The sequence below is a fragment of the Arachis stenosperma genome, chromosome 8 (genome assembly GCF_014773155.1).
Source record: "Arachis stenosperma cultivar V10309 chromosome 8, arast.V10309.gnm1.PFL2, whole genome shotgun sequence".
Classification (NCBI taxonomy): domain Eukaryota; kingdom Viridiplantae; phylum Streptophyta; class Magnoliopsida; order Fabales; family Fabaceae; genus Arachis; species Arachis stenosperma.
This window is the reverse complement of record NC_080384.1, coordinates 24,762,295-24,782,938: the sequence shown is the minus strand read 5'-3', so window position 1 is coordinate 24,782,938 and position 20,644 is coordinate 24,762,295. Positions and strand designations below refer to the sequence as shown.

At 33.3% G+C, this 20,644-nt stretch overlaps 4 protein-coding genes across 4 annotated transcripts; all 4 read left to right on the top strand.

Annotated features, from left to right (window-relative positions):
* Positions 1 to 223: 223 nt before the first annotated feature.
* Positions 224 to 1,147, top strand: LOC130943601 (mitochondrial import inner membrane translocase subunit TIM23-1-like). Its single transcript, XM_057871543.1, has one exon. The coding sequence runs from the start codon at positions 319 to 321 to the stop codon at positions 886 to 888; it is 570 nt and encodes a 189-aa protein (XP_057727526.1). The 5' UTR covers positions 224 to 318; the 3' UTR covers positions 889 to 1,147.
* Positions 1,148 to 3,825: 2,678 nt separating this feature from the next.
* On the top strand, positions 3,826 to 7,500 carry LOC130944855 (seed linoleate 9S-lipoxygenase-2-like). Its single transcript, XM_057873420.1, has 9 exons — positions 3,826 to 4,100; positions 4,419 to 4,705; positions 4,776 to 5,016; positions 5,099 to 5,416; positions 5,506 to 5,591; positions 5,681 to 5,782; positions 5,867 to 6,171; positions 6,253 to 6,516; positions 6,592 to 7,500. The coding sequence occupies exons 1-9, from the start codon at positions 3,866 to 3,868 to the stop codon at positions 7,343 to 7,345; spliced, it is 2,592 nt and encodes an 863-aa protein (XP_057729403.1). The 5' UTR covers positions 3,826 to 3,865; the 3' UTR covers positions 7,346 to 7,500.
* Positions 7,501 to 16,134: 8,634 nt separating this feature from the next.
* LOC130944815 (pentatricopeptide repeat-containing protein At2g36240-like) lies at positions 16,135 to 18,123 on the top strand. The gene is made up of 2 exons (XM_057873355.1): positions 16,135 to 17,557; positions 17,650 to 18,123. Exon 1 carries the CDS (start codon positions 16,310 to 16,312, stop codon positions 17,204 to 17,206), a length of 897 nt encoding a protein of 298 aa, XP_057729338.1. The 5' UTR covers positions 16,135 to 16,309; the 3' UTR covers positions 17,207 to 17,557; positions 17,650 to 18,123.
* Positions 18,124 to 18,467: 344 nt separating this feature from the next.
* On the top strand, positions 18,468 to 19,217 carry LOC130945620 (TMV resistance protein N-like). Its single transcript, XM_057874326.1, has 2 exons — positions 18,468 to 19,000; positions 19,166 to 19,217. Exons 1-2 carry the CDS (start codon positions 18,468 to 18,470, stop codon positions 19,215 to 19,217), a joined length of 585 nt encoding a protein of 194 aa, XP_057730309.1.
* The last annotated feature ends 1,427 nt before the right edge of the window (positions 19,218 to 20,644 follow it).

The window sequence follows — 20,644 nt, the reverse complement described above, 5'->3', positions numbered from 1 at the left end:
GAACTTGGTTGAGTTTCAAAAAAAAAAAAATTTAAAATTTAAAGTTAGAATAATTTATTTTTGAAAATAATATTTTATTTTTAATTTTATGTCAGAAAAAAGTCCTCCAAGAACCACATGTTCAGTTTGAAATCGACTAAGGTCCAAAATCCAAACCGACTTAACTGAACCGGACACCGAACGCGCCGCCATAGCGGTTTGATTAGGCATAAAAAAACGCAAAGCTTCAAAACAAAGCATCGTTGCTCTTTCAAAATCCTCTTTTCACCGTTTCTCTCAGCTCCGAAACCCTAACCCTAGAGTCCGAAAGCCTCTGTTATGGCGTACCAGCCCCCCGATCACGAACCAGACTCCGATTCCAAGAAAGAAATCCGCCTCTACAACCCATACAAGGACCTCGGGATTCTAAATCAAAACCTCTACAAGCTCCCATCCTCGCCGGAGTACCTCTTCATCGAGGAGGCTGAACGTAAGCGTCGATCCTGGGGTGAGAACCTCACCTTCTACACTGGCTGCGGTTACCTCGGTGGCGCCATCGGCGGCGGCGCTCGAGGCCTAGTAGACGGCGTCAAATCCTTCGAGTCCGGCGACACGCTCAAGCTCCGGATCAACCGTATTCTGAACTCTTCCGGCCACACTGGACGTACTTGGGGGAACCGTCTCGGCATCATAGGCTTGCTCTATTCCGGGATTGAGAGTGCGATGACGGAAACGAGAGACACCGACGACGTGTGGAACAGCGTGGTGGCGGGACTCGGCACCGGAGCGCTGTATAGGATTTCGGGAGGCGTGAGATCTGCGGCCGTGGCAGGCGCAGTTGGAGTAGTGGTGGCCGGAACTGTTGTGACGGTTAAGCAGGCTTTCAAACGCTACGCACATCTTGCGTGAGCCTTTAAATTTTTTTTTTTTATTTTGGGTTGCTTCTATCAATTTTGAGCGGTTAATTATTGAGATATATTCATATTTAAAAAAAAAAACATAGATGATTACAGCAAAATGTGAGTTGCAGCGGTGTTGCTGTTGAAAGACCATTGATATTTTGAATTTAATTTTTTCCAGCTTGATTAATAGCTAAGGCTAACCATATAATTTGTCGAATCAAACTCTAATGAATAATATGGATGGCTGTAGAGCTGGATTTTATATATATATTAGCATAGAAAATTTGTTGTTTGTGTTGTGCGCTTGTGCTTGTGCAGAGTATGATGCAGTTTCTCTGATGTTACTCTAATGCATATAGTTTGAATTGTATGTCTTGATGGGCAGCTAGGAAACAATGTTATCCTTGTTTTAGTATGTATTTAATTTAATAGGCAATTAAGTTTGCATTTAGGTGAGTCGTGATTAGTTGGAATAAGGAAATGGTTCTCTATTATATATCGAGACGTTTTTTCTTGTAAGCGTTAACTAGTAGAATTTTAATGTTTTAGGAACCATTTAACAGAGAAAATAATATCGGCACATTTAGTGCTTTGCAGGACTTCAATATCCTTTTAATGTGATATTGTGTCTGAGTTTGGTCATCCATCTACAGATTCTATCTTATATCTAACTCTGTTAGATGTTTGAACTCATGATTTGAGTGGTGCTAACTATTTTTGTGCGGTACTTGGAGAGTTCGTGTGTATTACTTTGTTAGTTGAACAAGTTTTCAGCTCAAACCGAAGCAATAAAAGTATTAACCAATGTCTTTGTAGATGATTGTTGTAGGTTCTGATGGATGGCTATACCTCTCATATATTTCTTCCTAAGCGCCTAGCAACAGCACTCGGGAATTTTTTGTTTGCACGTATATGTTCTATATCTTGTGTCGGCAGTTTGGTTTTTGTTCATCCTCTTGCTAGTTCATGATATTTGGTTGTTTCTGTTCATCCTCTTGCTAGTTCATGATATTTGGTTCTTATTCTATCAGTTTGAATTCCAAAACTTTGTGTGTAAAGGAAAGCCCGTTTCGCCTTAGACCCAAGTTAGTTTGCTAGTTTTGTTTTAGCAGGTTCGTGCATAAACTTGGAGAAGTGTTTTCTTTTTTCTTTGATATTATGGTATATATGGTCATGTTTCCTTGTAGCTTAGAAAGTAATCACAACGTTGGTTAATTATTAACAAATATTAGCAAAGACACAAGAAGAAGAAGGTGAAAAATGTATTGTGTATATTTTCATTGCTATTCTTAAATTCTTGTCACGTATGTATATATATATATAAAGGAATTTTACCTACAGCTCGTCGTATCTATCCAATCTTCCAAAATGCAAGAATTCTTAATAGAATGATATTTACACTATGAGTCACTAATTCTAGAAGAATGTAAAATAACGTGATAGAATGTTTGTCGTTTGATTTGTTTTTGGGCCAAATGGAGATGGTTGGTTCAATAATTTTAAAGAGTTCAATCTTAAAGTGGTCTTTGAATTTGCAATCGAATTTTAAATTCGTCCCTCAACTTAAAATTGTCTTAAAATTGTCTCTGAATTTAATAACATTTGTCTTTAAATTGTCTTTGAATTTAATAACATTTGTCTTTGAGATGTTTTCCGATAAAATTGTTTCAAAATTGTCTCCGAATTTAATGAGATATTTTCTGGCAACGGATTGATGACGTGCTTGGATGAAAATTTTTTTATTCTCTTCGGGTTCTTATCACTGTCATCACCACCATTCCTACTACCATCACCTCTTGTAATTGCTATGAAATATAGCCATTAGTTGTCCATCAGGGTTTCCTTTTATATATGTCATTACTCCCTTCGCGAATATTTGTCAGAAAATACTTTAGGAACAACCGTTGCTAAGTTTAAGGATAATTTTAGAGTAGTTTTAAGTTGAGAGATGAATTTGAGGCTCGATTGCAAGTTCAGAAACAATTTTGAGATTTAACTCAACGGAAAATGAAACTTGAAGCTTAACTGAGATTTCAGATTTGATTTGGCTACTTAAATACTTATACGACGTGGTTCTAGCATGCCATCAGAATATTTAGTAGGCACATTGTATCGGCGTTAAACTGGTGCCCTATATTTGTTATGCGAGATCCTCAGCATAGCTTGTCTAGAACTATTGCACATTGCAGTATTTCCCACGAACAGATACTAAATTAAAAACAAAAAAAACTTAGAGGACACAGGAAACGCTCTGTTTAATGGTTATGGCAGAGAATTCAGTGTTAAAAACCTTATTTCCCCGTCTTAGTAAGGAAAATTCAAATTTACTTATATATACCGGTCAACAACTTTTGACATTAACCCCTGCCGTTGGTTTTTACTTTTTCTTTTGCCTTGGTATGATTGTAAAGGATTATGAGGAAATATTATGGAGGTTGGTTTTACTTTTTACAAGAGCATGATTTCTGGATACAGCGTTTGAATGATTTCAACCATTTGCGGCTCCAGTTACACGTGCATCACGTAAAATGCAAAACGTAGCAAAGATCATTGTGAAGAGAACACGAAGATCACATATTGTCTGTATTCACACAATGAAAAGTTTTATTAAGAAATTCAACAGAGGATAATAAGTTGGGATCATACTGATTCTGAGGTCTGAGGCCACCCAAAGAACGGGACAAAATTAACACCCAATATATATATATATATATATATATATATATATTAAATGTGAATCTCTACGTAAAACAATTTTGCACTATGGGTTGGAAAACAATTCCCAATGAGAAATAGAATTGTTTATTATTGCATGCGTTGGGCATGGCAAGTGCTTCTTATCTTATCCTCTTATGCATCGAGTGTGTTTGACACCTAGCACTTGCATGCATGGTCATTTCCCGCCATAAATACCAGTGCCTAGTATCTTGCTTTCCTCATCCTCCTCCTTCTTCTGAAATCTTCATACAGTTCAAACTTCAAAGATGTTTTCAGGGGTAGCCGGAATGCTCAACCGAGGCCACAAGATCAAAGGGACTGTGGTCTTGATGCGCAAGAATGTCCTGGACGTTGACACCTTTACTGATGTTGCTGCCACCGCCAACATCGGAGGCCTCATTGGCACCGGCATCAACGTCATTGGCTCCACCGTTGACGCCCTCACCGCCTTCTTAGGCCGCAGTGTCTCCCTCCAGCTCATCAGTTCTACTCAATCCGACGGTAATAATCAATAACGAGAAACTCTTGAGACCTAGTAATTTTTTAAAAAATATGAGCGTAAATTGTATTGTTTTATTATATAAATTTTGGTAAATATAAAAGTAAATTATATGCAAAATTTTTGTAAATATGAAAATATGAGCACAAATTATGTGAAGTTAATGGCTAAAGAGCCGTTAGATCAGTCAAATTATCTAACCGCTATCAAATATCAACTTTACGTGAAGTCGACTGCACCTAAGTTTCTACCACAAATTATTACTGATCAAAAATAATAATATTTACTAATATATAACATTGTTCATCATTCTGATACAGAGAATGGCAACGGAAAAGTTGTAAAGGATACATTTCTGGAAGGTATTATTGCGTCGTTACCAACCTTAGGAGCTGGAGAATCTGCATTCAGCATTCATTTTGAATGGGACGATAGCATGGGAATCCCTGGTGCATTTTACATCAAGAACTATATGCAAGTTGAGTTTTTCCTCAAGACCTTAACTCTTGAAGATGTTCCAAACCAAGGAACCATCCATTTTGTTTGCAACTCTTGGGTTTACAACTCTAAACTCTACAAATCCCCACGCATTTTCTTCTCCAACAAGGTACCTATCTATTTAATCATCAATTATCAAATTAATTCTTGAACTAATGTAGATAAATGCTGGGGTGCAGCCATATCTTCCAAGTGAAACACCAGCTCCACTTGTTAAGTACAGAGAAGAAGACCTGAAAAATTTAAGAGGTGATGGAAAAGGGGAGCGTCAGGAGCATGAAAGAATTTATGATTATGATGTCTACAATGATTTGGGGAATCCGGATCGGAACGAAAACCATGCTCGCCCCATCCTTGGAGGTTCTACCACTTTCCCTTACCCTCGCAGGGGAAGAACTGGTAGATATCCTGCAAGAAATGGTTGGTATTATTCTTATTCTTGTTATGCATTTTGCTTTTGATTCAAATTTTAATGCCCTGCAATTTGTTAATTACTTAACAGATCCTAACAGTGAGAAACCAGGGGATGTTTATGTTCCTAGAGATGAAAACTTTGGACACTTGAAATCTTCGGACTTCCTTGCAAATTCAATAAAATTTTTGACTCGGTATGTGCTGCCAGCTTTTGAATCTGTGTTCGATTTGAATTTGACCCCAAATGAGTTTGATAGCTTCCAAGATGTTCGTGATCTCTATGAAGGCGGAATTAGGCTACCTACGGAAGTAATTAGCACAATTAGCCCCTTACCCGTCATCAAAGAACTCTTCCGAACCGATGGCGAACAAGTCCTCAAGTTTCCACCACCTCACATCATTCAAGGTCATAAATCAATGTATCTGTGAGAAAATCTCAAGCTTTTGTTGAAGAAGTACTTGTTTTTTCTTATCTTTTTGTTGTTGAATGAGCAGTGAATAAATCTGCATGGATGACTGATGAAGAATTCGCAAGAGAAATGATTGCTGGTGTAAATCCTTGCATGATTCGTAGTCTTCAAGTAAGTTATTGAGTTGATGGTAATTTTAAGGAAGGATCACAATCTTTTTTATCTTCATTCACATAGTATCCTGTTGTATAACATGGTAGGAGTTTCCTCCAAAAAGCAATTTGGATCCCACAATCTATGGTGATCAAAACAGTAAGATACCTGCAGAAGTTCTTGATCTTGAAGGGTGCTCACTAGAAGAGGTGAATATATAGTTGTAGTTACAATATATTTGTTCTATTAATGCGAATCAAAGTGATTAAAATCAATTTCAACTTATGCAACAGGCAATTAATGGTCGGAGACTGTTTATATTAGATTACCATGATGTGTTCATGCCATATGTGAGGCGAATAAATGAGACCCATGCAAAAGCATATGCCACTAGGACTATCCTTTTTCTGAAAGAGGATGGAACATTGAAGCCAGTGGCCATTGAATTAAGCTTGCCAGATCCTGATGGAGATAAATCAGGTGCTATCAGTAAAGTTATCTTACCTGCAAAGGAAGGTGTTGAAAGCACAATTTGGCTACTAGCCAAAGCTTATGTCATAGTAAATGACTCATGCTACCATCAACTCATGAGCCATTGGTATAAACTAAAATTTTGTCATATTTCAATCACCAGAATATAATGTCCTAATTTTTCTTTTTTTTTTGTGTGTGTTTATAGGTTGAATACTCATGCAGTTATTGAGCCATTTGTGATAGCAACAAATAGACAGCTAAGTGTGATTCACCCAATTTATAAACTTTTATCTCCACACTACCGTGACACTATGAACATCAATGCACTTGCTAGGCAGAATCTGATTAATTCTGATGGCATAATAGAAAGAACCTTCTTGCCCTCCAAGTTTTCTCTGGAGATGTCTTCAGCTGTTTATAAGAACTGGGTTTTCACTGATCAAGCACTACCTGCTGATCTCATCAAGAGGTAATATAAAAGTATAGAACTCTTCATTCTATTATAAACATGAACTGAACATGTTTTATATGTTGGATGATTTAGAGGAATGGCAGTGGAGGATTCATCTTCTCCTTATGGAATTCGTCTTGTAATAGAAGACTACCCTTATGCTGTTGATGGACTAGAGATATGGTTTGCCATTAAGAAATGGGTCCAAGATTATGTCTCATTGTACTATCCAACAGACAATGATCTCAAAAAAGACCCTGAACTCCACAACTGGTGGAAAGAAGCTGTTGAGGTAGGTCATGGTGATTTGAAAGACAAACCATGGTGGCCAAAGATGCAGACAGTTGAAGAGTTAGTTGAATCATGCACAACCATAATATGGACGGCGTCAGCGCTCCATGCAGCCGTTAATTTTGGACAGTATCCATATGGAGGGCTTATACTGAACCGTCCAACACTTAGCAGAAGATTGCTTCCTGAACAAGGCACTGCAGAGTATGAAGAGATGGTGAAGAGTCACCAAAAGGCTTATCTGAGAACAATTACACCGAAATTGGAGACTCTTATTGACCTTACAACCATAGAAATCTTATCAAAGCATGCTTCTGATGAGGTGTATCTTGGAGAGAGGGATAATCCACATTGGACATTTGATTCAAGAGCATTAGAAGCATTTCAGAGATTTGGGAACAAACTGAGTGAGATTGAGGAGAAGCTAACAGAGAAGAACAAAGATGGGAGACTGAGTAATAGAATTGGGCCAGTTGAATTGCCATACACTCTGCTTCATCCTACTAGCAATGAAGGGTTGACTTTTAGAGGAGTTCCAAACAGCATCTCTATCTAAATGCAGGGAATAATATAATGAATTAATAATGTGTGGTTTCTTAGCTTTTTCAAGTCTTATATATCATGTGTATTAGTAATGTGCTACATTATATTTGAATAATGTGCTTCTGGTTTTCACTTTTCAAATAATAGCAAGAGATGACAGTTGTGTGTGTGGAAAATTCTGTCTTGTTTATGAGTTAGGACTTTCATCCGAAAAACTCCTACTATATGAATATGAAATCTAAATGTGATGATATATATTTTTTACTGCTAAGTTGCTAAAATATCCCTTATGGAACTTGTGAAACAACAATGAACATAATTGATCATATTAAAACTGTAGATAATACAGGATAGATAGATAAGCCACAGAAATGATATATCAATCAAAACTTAAGCAATTCAAATTACATAAAACACTTTAATCACTTCAAAAGCATTATTATTATCTAGCTATTTCTTAATACATTCACAGATAACAGGTATATATAGTACTAATGTAACCAATGATTGAGGCTCCCAAGTCCCAAACAATGATCAGAAAATATTAATGTACTCATGATCGATGAATATTGAATAGTATGTAGATATAGATAGTAAATGAATAGTTCCAAATTCAAAATGCATGATGTGCACCATGATCGATGAATATTGAATAGTATGTAGATATAGATAGTAAATGAATAGTTCCAAATTCAAAATGCATGATGTGCACCGCATCCATCAGCCACATATATATAAACTCGTGTCATGCATATAAATAACATGCATGTTGTACTAACTACTAAGCTATATATTGGTGGCTGCATATGGAAATAGTACCGTATAGTATAAGTATAGTGCTCTTCAAGATTCTATTATCGTGCAATTATTATGGCAATTCATCAACTTAAGGATAGTGTAAGGTTTTACGTATATGCATATCTGCATGTTTCTATTTGCAATTTGGCATGATTTTTTCTATTACTTTACATTTTTTAGACAAATAATTTTATGATATAATATTAAAATTTTATTATTAAAATATTTAATTTTTAATTTTTGACTTATTCTTTAACTTACTTTCTTAAATTGTAATGTGATTGTACATTCTACTAACTTTGAAATTTCTCCTTTAGCTTCTTATGCTGAACTTTGTGAAAGAAGAGGAAAAGAGCACCGAGAAAAACTGCGATGAAACTGGAACTTCTGCTAAGTCTTCCTCTACAACTGGTGGTGTGCTGATGTCCCTGCTCCTTGCCCTTGGGAAGAAAATAATGGGATTCTTTTCGAATCCGATGGTCAACGAGAGTGATAAGGAAAAACTAATTTGAGAACAATGTGATTAGTTTGATTTCCAAAAGGATTACCTTTTTCGCTTGAGGATAGCATATGATTGTATGTTTCAGGTTTGGTTAAATAAATAAAGTAGACTATAAAACATTTCAGTACGATACTTGATCGCCACTCAAGAATTGTATTCATCATCAGTCATTTCACTGCATTAAGCTAGCAATTACTAGCTACTTCTCTGAAATTACGTATGATGTCTTGCTCAGTTTCAGAGGCACACACTCACTTTGGTTGTCCAAATCAAAGATATTGAACTAGACATCTTACATTTGGAAGAGAGTTAGAGAAAATAAATACAAAGCTTATGTATATGAATTCAATTTGGTAAAAATAAAAGGGTAGGTGAGAATGATAGCAATTCCAATGAAGGGGATGATGCCAATCCTTTTCATTATTCTCCTGAATTTAAAGAAAGACTCCAACCCAATGATTTTATGGATTGGGCAAGTCTTTAAACCAAAAGCAAGTTGAGACATATATAAGAAGTAATTATCTACTTATATTAAAATATTAATATATATTATATTAAATATGTCAAATTATTCAATCGTTATCAAATATTATTTTTGCATAAAAATATTTTTACTTAAGTAGTCTTTTTCATTTCATTATCTTAAAATAAATCCGCGCCTTTTTTTTAACCAAAGATAGGAAATTCAAACCCACAACTTCTTAATTGAGTATATGGAGACTATGCCTTGCGCGACAATAAAATAGATATAATATTAATTTAAAATTTAATAATTATAAAATTAAATGATGTATTCATAAATTAGATTTTAATAAAATTACAAAAATACTTAATTTAAATTTATTTATTCAATTTCATATTATTATTTTTATTCTTTTGAATAGTCACTATAATTTATTTTTTTTAAATTATATCTAAATACTATAGTATAAAAAGATTAAAAATAATTTCTATTAAGAGGTTATTTTGAACTCTGTTTAATATAGTATAAAAATTCAATTTTTTTAGAATATTTATTATATGAATATAAATGGATATTTTAGAATTAGAGATATATATTTAGATTTAGATGTATACATATCTATGTTATTTTTTTTTTTAAATAAAGAGAGCTCAACGCAATAGAGTGGAGCAATGAGGGAAAACTACAAGCAGTAACTCACTACCCAACACCAACTCACCTCTAGTCATTTTCGACATGGCCATCAACAACTAAGGGGGTCACTACCACTCCAATCCTTAGAAACCTTAAACCTGGTCTCTACCATACTTGAGGCCTGATCTCGGAAGAGCCCGGCATTCTTTTCTAGCCAGATTGTCCAGATAATAGCAAAGAACTCAATGAACCACCTCTTTCTGTCATCCTTCTTATTGATAATTGCGTCCCGTTTTCAAAGTGTTGTTTTAGCGTATCTGGAGTGCTCCACTAGTCCACTCCCTTCCAAAGGCACGCAGCCACGCACACCACACCTGCCAAGTGATTTCACACCCAAAAAACAAGTGAAAAGTAGTTTTCACAGACTTACAACAGAAAACACACATAATGTCGTTCTGGTTAATAACATGTAATCGACAAAGCCTATCCTTGGTATTCACTCTGCCTATCAACACAAACTAAGAAAACAGCTCAATTTTCGGTGGGACGAGCCCTTTCTAAACAGCACTAGTGAAACTATAATTTGTAATTTTCTCCTATAGGACTTCCGCCTGCACCACCTGCACAAAGAAGTTAGTTGAATAAACACCATTTTTTTTATTTATGATTGTTAAAGTAACAATTATAGTTACTGTTAATATATAAAAGATAATTGTAAAATTTAATTATCCTTATTAATGTCAATAACACTAATTCATTACATAATAAAATGATTAAAATGATTGAATATAAAAGACAATTGTAAAATTTAATTACCCTTATTAATGTCAATAACACTAATTTATTACATAATAAAAGGATTGAGAAGTATTTTAATTAGAAATGAAAGGATTAAAAGATAATTTTGTCACTTAAGCTGACATTTCATTATGGTAGAGAATTATGCTAGAAATTTAGAAAGTTAAGAATGAATGTAGAGGCTATCTTTAGCTGTGTTTTAAACTTTAACACATAGATAATAGAAGGAAAGAGTAAAAGATTAACTAGAGCAGAAAAAATTTACATCTGGACACCATCCCAAAACTTTTCCAACCCGCTATCCATCACCATAAGTTTGAAAAAATTTCAAGTGTACTAAAACATCAGTGTTTCAGTTGTTTTTACGGTTAATTTTAATTAATATATATTTTATATATTTTTTATAATTCAAATTAACAGTTAAAATAACTGAAATACTGGTGTTTTCGGTATACTTAAAACTCTTCCCATAAGTTTAACAAGGTTTTCAGTACAAAAAGATGATGGCAAAGATTTTAAATGGCACACGCATTTCATTCAAAAAGTCTCAACTCTTCTGAAAGAGACTCAATACCTTGAGGAACACGCAACAGACATTTTCCGTCCCTCGTCCAAGAACAACTAATTCTCAAAAACTGAATTTCCCACTCTTCTTTGCTTCTTCCATAAACTTTTAAGGCCAATGGATTGCCATTAGCATAGTTAACCAGCTTGATGGTTAGCTCAGCATGAGCTTGGTCTCTTTCAATGTCATGGTTTTGTTTGAAGGCATTCAAATTAAAAAGCTTGAGAGATTCATCATCATTCAATGGCTTAACCTCATGTAATGTATGTGATCAACTTGTTTAACAAGTAATACATGTTTATCCCTAGTTGTTACTCAAATCCTCTCCCACATAAATCTTGCAATTGGTCTGGATCATTGACATCATCAAGAACAAGAAGAATTCCCTTTCGACTAAGTCTTCTTTTGGCAAAATTGGTTATTCCATCAGGCATGATAAAAGGGTCTACATGTTTTTCCTCTAGTAGTTTAGAAAGAAGCTCTTTCTTCAAATGAGTCATGCCATATCTCTGAACTCTCTCCGTTACATTCTCCAAAAAAAATATATACCTTGAAATTCATGCTGAAAATCTTACTTGCAAGAGTTGTTTTACCAATACCTCCCATGCCCCAAAGTCCGATAACAAGAACAGCTTTCGATTCCCTGCATAATATTGATTCTAGTTCTGCAATTGGTTCATGAGTTCCAACAAATTCTTTTGGATCACATTGGTATGCTTGGTTCAACCTTTGCAACACACGTTTCACAATTTCTTCAATGAATTCAGCATCATTCCTGTGCATCCAAGCACCATGTAGAAGAAGCATAGTCTTGGGAGAATATGATCAAAGAGATTTGAGATTGTTCAATGGCTGTGAGGAGTGAGTGTGATATTTCAGTTCCTTCCCTCAGCATGTAATCTACATATGTTTCAATTTGCTTTTGATTGAAAGCCTTAACCAAATGGCTAAGAAAACATCATAAGTAATGGAAGGAAAAGAAGCCATTTTAGTTTCTTCTGCAATGAATAATAATGGTAATTGGATGCTGCAATATCATTATTTCTTAATTTCTCATACAAATTGATAAAAACTACTCCAAATAAGCTCAAATTTAGCACAACATATTCTTACTAACTCTTACTAACTACATTTAAATATATCATAATTTTTGGTATTTTCATTTTAATTAATTTTTTCTTTAATTATTTGCAAACAATAAATTTTTAGAGAAGTAGCTAGTAACATTCACATGGAGCGTACTATCTACTATTCAATCATAATCCCCATAAGTACCCATAAATGGGTTATGCTATGGTGCTGAAACAAAATTTTTTCAGCACCTACCGAAATGAGGTGGTGATAAAGAGAGTTAGACACGTGTTAATGTTGTTGTTGCAGGAGCAGACATAAACGCAGAGTAGTGCAGTGGTACAGGAATTTTGTTGAAAGTATTAAACAGTTGTTAATAGTTTAACGAAGATAACTTTTTTATTGGTTTTTATTATCATTAAACATGGACATGCTGTTTTTATTTTATAGTTGGACCCAGTTATTTGAAAAATGAATCGTTGATAAAAAATTATTTTGGACCATAATAATAATAATAATAATAATAATAATAATAATAATAATAATAATATTATTATTATTATTATTATTATTATTATTAATAGTTGGACCCAGTTATTTGAAAAATGAATTGTTGATAAAAAATTATTTTGGGCCAAAATAATAATAATAATAATAATAATAATATTTGGATATGACATGATATTTAGAGTATGTTGTAGTTATTTGTAGTTTTGTACATAAAAATCAAATAGGATCACGATAATGTTATCATAGTAATAATGAATTAAAATTATAAATCCCAGTAAAATAAATAATAATAATAATAATAATAATAATAATAATAATAATAATAAATTAAATCTTAAATCTTTCTATTATTTTATCTTTTTTTACAAATTTATTAAACCTTAAAACATAATTTTTTAATTAAGAAATTATTTTTATTATAAAAAATAAATCACATAATTTAAGCACATGTATGAAAGTATAAAATAAAATAAATAAAATTAATTAAAAAAATAATAAACAAATTGAGAAAAATATGTTCGAAAAATCATAAACCCTAGCTGCTAAATTCTAATCCCTAAATTCTCAACAACAAACTCTAAACCTTAATCCCCAATCCAAAATCGCTAAATTCTAACTCAAATCTTATACCATAAATTTTAAACTACAAATCTAAATAAAAAATACTAAATAAATAACCTTTAACCATAAATTGCTAATTCATAAATTCTAAAGCATAAATCACAAGTTCTATTCTATTAACAATAAATATTAATTTCTTAACTCTAAATCCTAAATAATATCATACATAATAAAATATTAATAAAAATATTTTGTATCACTTTTTTAATTAAAAATACTAAAACTTTAATATTTATTGTATATAATCTTTTAAATTAAAAAATTTCTAGAAATTTAAAAAAAAAATATTTTTGCTAGTATTTTGTGATTTGATAATTTTAATATTTTTTTTTTATAAAAAAATTGAAGAGCATAATAAATACAAAGTAATTAATGAGTCATTTAAAGTTTAAAAGAATAGTAAATTTTTAAGAAAATAAAACTAAAAGAAGAATATATATAGGATTTAAAAACAATGATAATTCATATTAATAAATTGATTGAAGGCTAAAATTATGTATATGTCCTGAATAAAAATTAGTTATATGTCTATTCTATGTTAATGTATGTTAGTCTATTCACATAATTTAATTTGTATGGCCAAAAAAAAAAAGAATGCAATTTATGAAAATTATAGGTATACATCTATAAATAATTTTATGACTACTAGCTAAACAATAGAAGAAGATTTTAGATTAACTTTAATATTATTTAATAAATCCTTTGAAACAAAATTATCCTCACATAAAAATTAGAAAATCGTTTACTCATTACAATATTAGATTTGACATTTTAAAATATTAGGTTTTAGTAGAAATTTTTTAATTTAAAAGATTGTATACAATAAATATTAAAATTTTAGTATTTTTAATTAAAAAAGTGATACAAAATATCTTTATTAATATTTTACTATATATGATATTATTTCGAATTTAGGGTTAAGAAATTAGTGTTTATTGTTGATAAAATAGAAAGTGTGATTTATAATTTTGAATTTATGAGTTAGCATTTATAGTTAAAGGTTATTTATTTAGTATTTTTTATTTAGGTTTGTAGTTTAGTGTTTATGGTATAAGATTTAAGTTAGGATTTAGAGATTTTGAATTGAGGGTTAAGGTTTAGAATTTGTTGTCGAGAATTTAGAGAGTTTAGGATTTAGCAGCTAGAGTTTATAATTTTTCGAACACATTTTTTTTAATTTGTTTATTATTTTTTTATTAACTTTCTTTATTTTATTTTAGACTTTTATATATATGCTTAAATTATGTGATTTATCTTTTATAATAAAGATAATTTCTTAATTAAAAATTTGTATTTTAAGGTTTAATGAATTTGTAAAAAAAAAAATAAAATAATAGAAGAATTTAAGATTTTATTATTATTATTATTATTATTATTATTATTATTATTATTATTAATTTTTTTTATTTATTTATTTTACTGGGATTTATAATTTTAATTCATTATTACTATGATAGCATTATCGTGGTCCTATTTAATTTTCATGTACAAAACTACAAATAACTACTACATGCTCTAAATATCATGCCATATCCAAATATATTATTATTATTATTATTATTATTATTATTATTATTATTGATCGATGGTTCACTTTTGGAATAATTTGGTCCAACTACAAAATGAAAATAGCATATCCATGTTCAATGACAACAAAAACCAATAAAAAAGGTTATTTTTATTTAATTATTAATAACTACTTAATATTTCCAATACAACTCCTGCTACTACTGCTGTTCTGTAATTTGTGTCTCCTCCTGTAACAATAATAGCAATACGTGTCCAACTCTTCTTGTCATCACCTCATTTCAGTAGGTTAGGTATTGAAAAAATTTTGTTTCAGCACCGTAGCACTCGCCTAAATTTTTCTGTTTTGGTAACAACATATTATTTGGACGCAGGTTTCGGGGTCAGGGAAGAAACAGAGCAAGTTAAGGAATGGGGTTGAAGAAAATGCTGAGACCAATAGCAACACCACCACACCTACCGTCGCCTCTTCCAAACCCTCCTCTCCCATCTCCGCCGCCAGATCAACACTCACACTCACTCCCAGTGGTGGAGCTTAGTTCAGACAAGGGAGAGCTATGGCCCCCCAAACTTTTTATAAAAAAATTAGTAGTACTTTTTTAAAAGATAAAAAATAATTCAATTGGTTTAAATACTTTACTATGATTTAAAGTACCTAATAAATTTAATAAGCAACACTCTTTCTACCTTTAAATTTAAATATAAAAAATTAGATATTTTTATTTATTTAATTTAATATTATTTTATATTTTACTATTTATTTAATTTAATTTTTTATATGATAAAAAATAATTGAATATTCAATAAGTATTAATATTATTGTATTTGTATAAATTGATAAAAAAATTCAATAAATATTATAAATTTTAATATTTGTTCTTCTAACTTCTTCTTTATATATTCTACAGGATATATATTCAAATTTTATTATAAAATAATAATGAAAAATTAAAGAATTGATGCATTTTTTAAGAGGATGACTAATATTTAAGAAGGAGAACATATAATTTTTACAATATCAACACATGTAGATAGTTTTTCTACTTTAGTGAATCGCAAAAAAAGTGAGATACAACTTTTAAAAGTTCAAAAAGTTACATATGATAAGTTTGACCTTAATTTTTTGGAACAAGACCCTGAAAAACGACTTTAAATTTGGTAATATCACCAAAACTAGAGAAATAAAATTAGACGAGCTTATTCTAAATTGAGTCCATATCAAAAATATTTTGACAATTATTTTCTATGTGCCCCCAAAATTTTATTTCAAGTTTCGCCACTGCTCACCCCAATCCCCAACTCCCAATACCACCGCCTCCTCAACTTTCTCAAGACGCATCTTTCCCCACCTTTCACCCCGGAATCTCTCCTCCATTTCCTCAAATCCAAGCTCCATCACCACCCTTCCTTTTCCCACTACGACTTTCACGTCTTCACCTGGGCCTCCTTCGTCGACTCTTTCCGCCACACCCACTCCACTTTCCATTGGATGGCCCAAACCCTAGCTCTCTCCCACCGCGTCCACCACCTCCGCGTCCTCCTCGATTTCATCGCCTCCAACCCTTGTCCCTGCTCCGACTTCATCTTCTCCTGCCCCCACACCGAATCCATCTTCCGCTTCGCCATCCACGCTTACTGCAAAGCCGGCAAATTGGACGAAGCTGTCTCCTCGTTCCGTTCCATGTGCAGGTTGATCGACGGTAGGCCTAATGTTGCAGTTTGTAATATCATAATTCATGGATTTGTGAAATGGGGCATGCTTGATAGGGCTCTCGAGTTTTATGATGAGATTGTTAGGGTTAGGGTTAGGCCTGATCTGTTCACTTTTAACATTTTGATCAGTGGTTATTGTAGGAATTTGAAGTTTGGGTTGGCATTGGAGATGTTCAAGGAGATGAGAAAGATGGGGTGTGACCCAAATGTGGTTACTTTCAACACTTTGATTAAGGAGATGTTTAGGGAGGGAAAGGTTGAAGAAGGGATTGGGATGGCTCATGAGATGATTGACTTGGGTTGCGAGTTCTACAATGTCACTTGTGAGATTCTGGTTCACGGGCTTTCCGAGAAAGGAAAGGTTTCGCAGGCGTGTGAGCTGTTACTTGATTTCTCCAGAAGGGGAGTTTTGCCTAAAGGGTATGATTATTTTGATTTGGTGGATGCTCTGTGTGGGAATGGAGATGTTGATAGAGCATTGGGGCTAATTTATGAGTTGTGGGAGAAAGGATGTGTGCCGAGCTTGATTGCTTGCATTGTGATGATTGATGGGTTGAGAAGCTCAAAGAAGACTAAAGAAGCTTGGAGATTGGTGGAAAAGATGCTTAAAGAGGGTATGATACCAGATGTTATTACTTTCAATTGTGTGCTTCAGGATATTTGCAAGGTGTGACAAACAGAGGAAGCAAATAAATTAAGATTACTTGCTTTTAGCAAGGGTTTGGAACCGGATGACGTGACATATAAAATTTTGGTTAATGGATACACAGGAGAGGGCCAGAAAATAGAGGGAGAGTCAGTGGTGAATGAGATGTTGGATAGGGGATTCATACCTGATCTTGCTTCATATAATGAATTGATGAATGCGCTATCCACTTGTCAACGACACTCCACCCGCCATCAGGCTAATAAACTTGACCACACATAATACAAGTGTTCAAGGTTTAATTATAATTGAAGCCTAGGATAAGTGATTTATGGATGATTCAGAGCTCAATATGAAAAACCTTCAGATGATTATATTGTAAGATTATAGATTTAAATAGGATTGTGTCAAAATTTGAAGTCTTACTTTCATGAAATATCAGTTGATCTTTGGTTGTTTCTCATGCACAGGTTATTTCGGGGCTTACACTGCAATGTCTAGTGCATCCTCCATACTGACTTCTTTCAATGGATAAGACCTGGGTGGGGTGAAAATGTAGCTGGATTCTGTAAGCTCCTTGATCAGTCATCTTCCGCTAATATGTTTTCAACATTTTATATATAGAAAGTTAGAAACAAAACAGAAAAAGTATCGAGATCTATGTATAGTTGTATACTTCTAGAATTTTGTTTGTTAAAAGTGTAGTCGCTTCAGTTTGTATAGGGCACCTTCAATGGCTTACAACAAATGTATCAAGTGATATAGGCAAGAGCCAAGGAATGTCTTGGCAATGTAATTTTTGTTTCTACTTAAAACACCTAATATGTGCATATATGCATGTGTTTCCGACTGACATTTTAGATTGATCAAGTTTTGCAATTTTATTTTATAAAGCTCCTGAAGAATGATGCATGATGAATCAATTTAACTTTATCTTAAACAAACTTGATCAATTATCCAACAAGTTAAAATAGGACTATTGGTTACTAGTAACAGTTATTGTTAAAATGGGAGTACTGGTTACTGTGAAGTGTGAACATAAAAGATACTGTTATACAAATAATGAGTACATCAGCATGATTTTACTTTGTCAATTTTTTAAATGTATCTAAAGTCTAAACAAACATCACTCTACTCACACTGCTACAATCTCCTCCAGCCTCAGCCTCTGTTCTGATCTTCATCATTTGTCTCCAACTTAATTAGATTGTACACAATTTTATCGTTACAATTTTCATTCGATTTCTCCTTAGTTTCTTGTCTCACCTAGGTCCTGTCATTTATATGTATGTTTGTTGATGAAGCAGATACTTGTGTGATCTTCGATAATTTTTGCAAGGAAGAGGATATGGCTGCGCATGCTTCTTTTGAGATTATTAAGTATGATGTCTTCCTTGGCTTCAGAGGCACAGACACTCGCCGTGGTTTTCTCAGCCATCTGCGCAAGGCTTTAGAGGACAAGCACATCAAGACATACGTGGATTACATGCTCAGAGAAGGAATTGAAATATTGCACTCACTCCTTGCAGCCATTGAACAATCAGAAATTGCTTTGATCATATTCTGCCAGGATTATGCATCTTCCCAATGGTGTTTGGAAGAACTAGCCAAAATATTGGAATGCAGGAAACAAAATGGTCAAATTATAATACCTATTTTCCATAATGTAGACCCATCATGGGTGCGCCGCCAAAAGGAAAGTTATCACCATGCGCTTGCTAATCATGAGGTGAGGTTTGCAGACAGGGTGCAAATCTGGAGAGATGCTCTCAAGGAAGCTGCCAACTTGTCTGGATTCCATTCACCGTCATCAAGCTTCAGGTCAGTGTTTCTTTTTCATAGATTATTTTGTTTCTTCTGCTACACTATTAGATTAGGGTATATTTTGATAAATGAGATTTTAATGGAAGGGATAAATACATTCTCTCATTAAACTAAACAATACAACAACAATACTAATAAGTTTGCCTCTTATACATTATGCAGGAACGATGCTGACCTTGTTGATGAAATTGTCAAAGTGTCTTACAAAGGTTAAACCAATCACCCCAAGGTGATTTGCAGGGTCTTGTTGGAATTCATGGACCAATTGAAAAGCTAGTATCGTTGTGCATGGAATCTGAAGCTGTTATTGTTGGCCTTTGGGGCATGGGCGGCGTTGGTAAGACAACTCTTGCGACTGCAGTTTTCAATAGATTGTGTGATGGATTTGAAGGATTTTGCTTTTTGAACAATGTAAGAGAAAGAGCTGAGAAATATGGTATAGATCATTTGAAGACAGAACTTCTTTCCAAACTGCTAAAGGAAGAAGATGCAAGTTCCTTTGTCACGCCTGGTGGGATAACTAATTTTGCCAAGAAAAAACTTAGTCGAACAAAGGTTCTTGTTGTTCTTGATGATGTCAATGATTCAGATCAAATGGAAGATTTATGTGGAGGACATACATGGTTTGAGGCAAGTAGCAGAATCATAGTGACAACAAGAGATAAGTATGTTCTTGCTACAGCTGATGCAGATCATATATATGAAGTTAAGACATTGAATCCTGATGAATCTCTTCGGCTTTTCAACTTGAATGCCTTTAAGCAAAACTGCGTTATAAAAGCATAACAAGTTGAGTTATCCAAGAGAGTGCTTAATTATTGCAAAGGCCTCCCTTTAGCATTAAAAATCTTGGGTTCCTTCCTTAAAGTGGCCAAACTTGAAAAGATGCCTGATGAAAAAATCCAAAGTATATTGCGATTGAGTTAGATCGTAATGATCGGAATATATTTTTGGAACTTGCATGTTTCTTTGATACAAATACAGAAGAAGAGCAGATAAAATCTCTTCTTGATTGCTGTGGATACACAACTACTATCGGGTTGACAAATCTTTGTAATAAAGCTCTTATTTCCATTTCAAACAATTGTGTGTCAATGCATGACTTAATTCGAGAAATGGGTCGTGAAATTGTTCGCGAAGAATGTCTATGATGATCCAGGAAAACGCAGTAGACTATGGGATTCTTGTGATACCTATATAGTACTGAAATACAGTAAGGTAAGTGTAAGATTACCCAGATTGTAATTTTGTCCCATTTTGATATATATTACTTTTGACATACATACTATGCAGGAAACTCAAGCTATTCAAAGTATCACTTTAAACATGTATGAAATTGATACGATAAAGTTGCACCCTGAGACATTTGAAAGAATGCCAGAACTGAAGCTTGTTAGATTTCATGCACCCGATTTCAGAAGAAAGTTGTGTGCTCCAGAAGATATTACATCCCTGCCAAAGAAGTTAAGCTACTTTCATTGGGATGAGTTTCCTTTGAAATCTTTGCCGTCTTCTTTTGGTGTTGAGAGAATTGTTGAAATCATAATGCGGTAATGCCCGATAGTGGATTCAAACGCTTTGGGAAGGTGAATAGGTATGGAAAGAGACAACATTGTTCTTCATTTATAATTCCAACAAGAT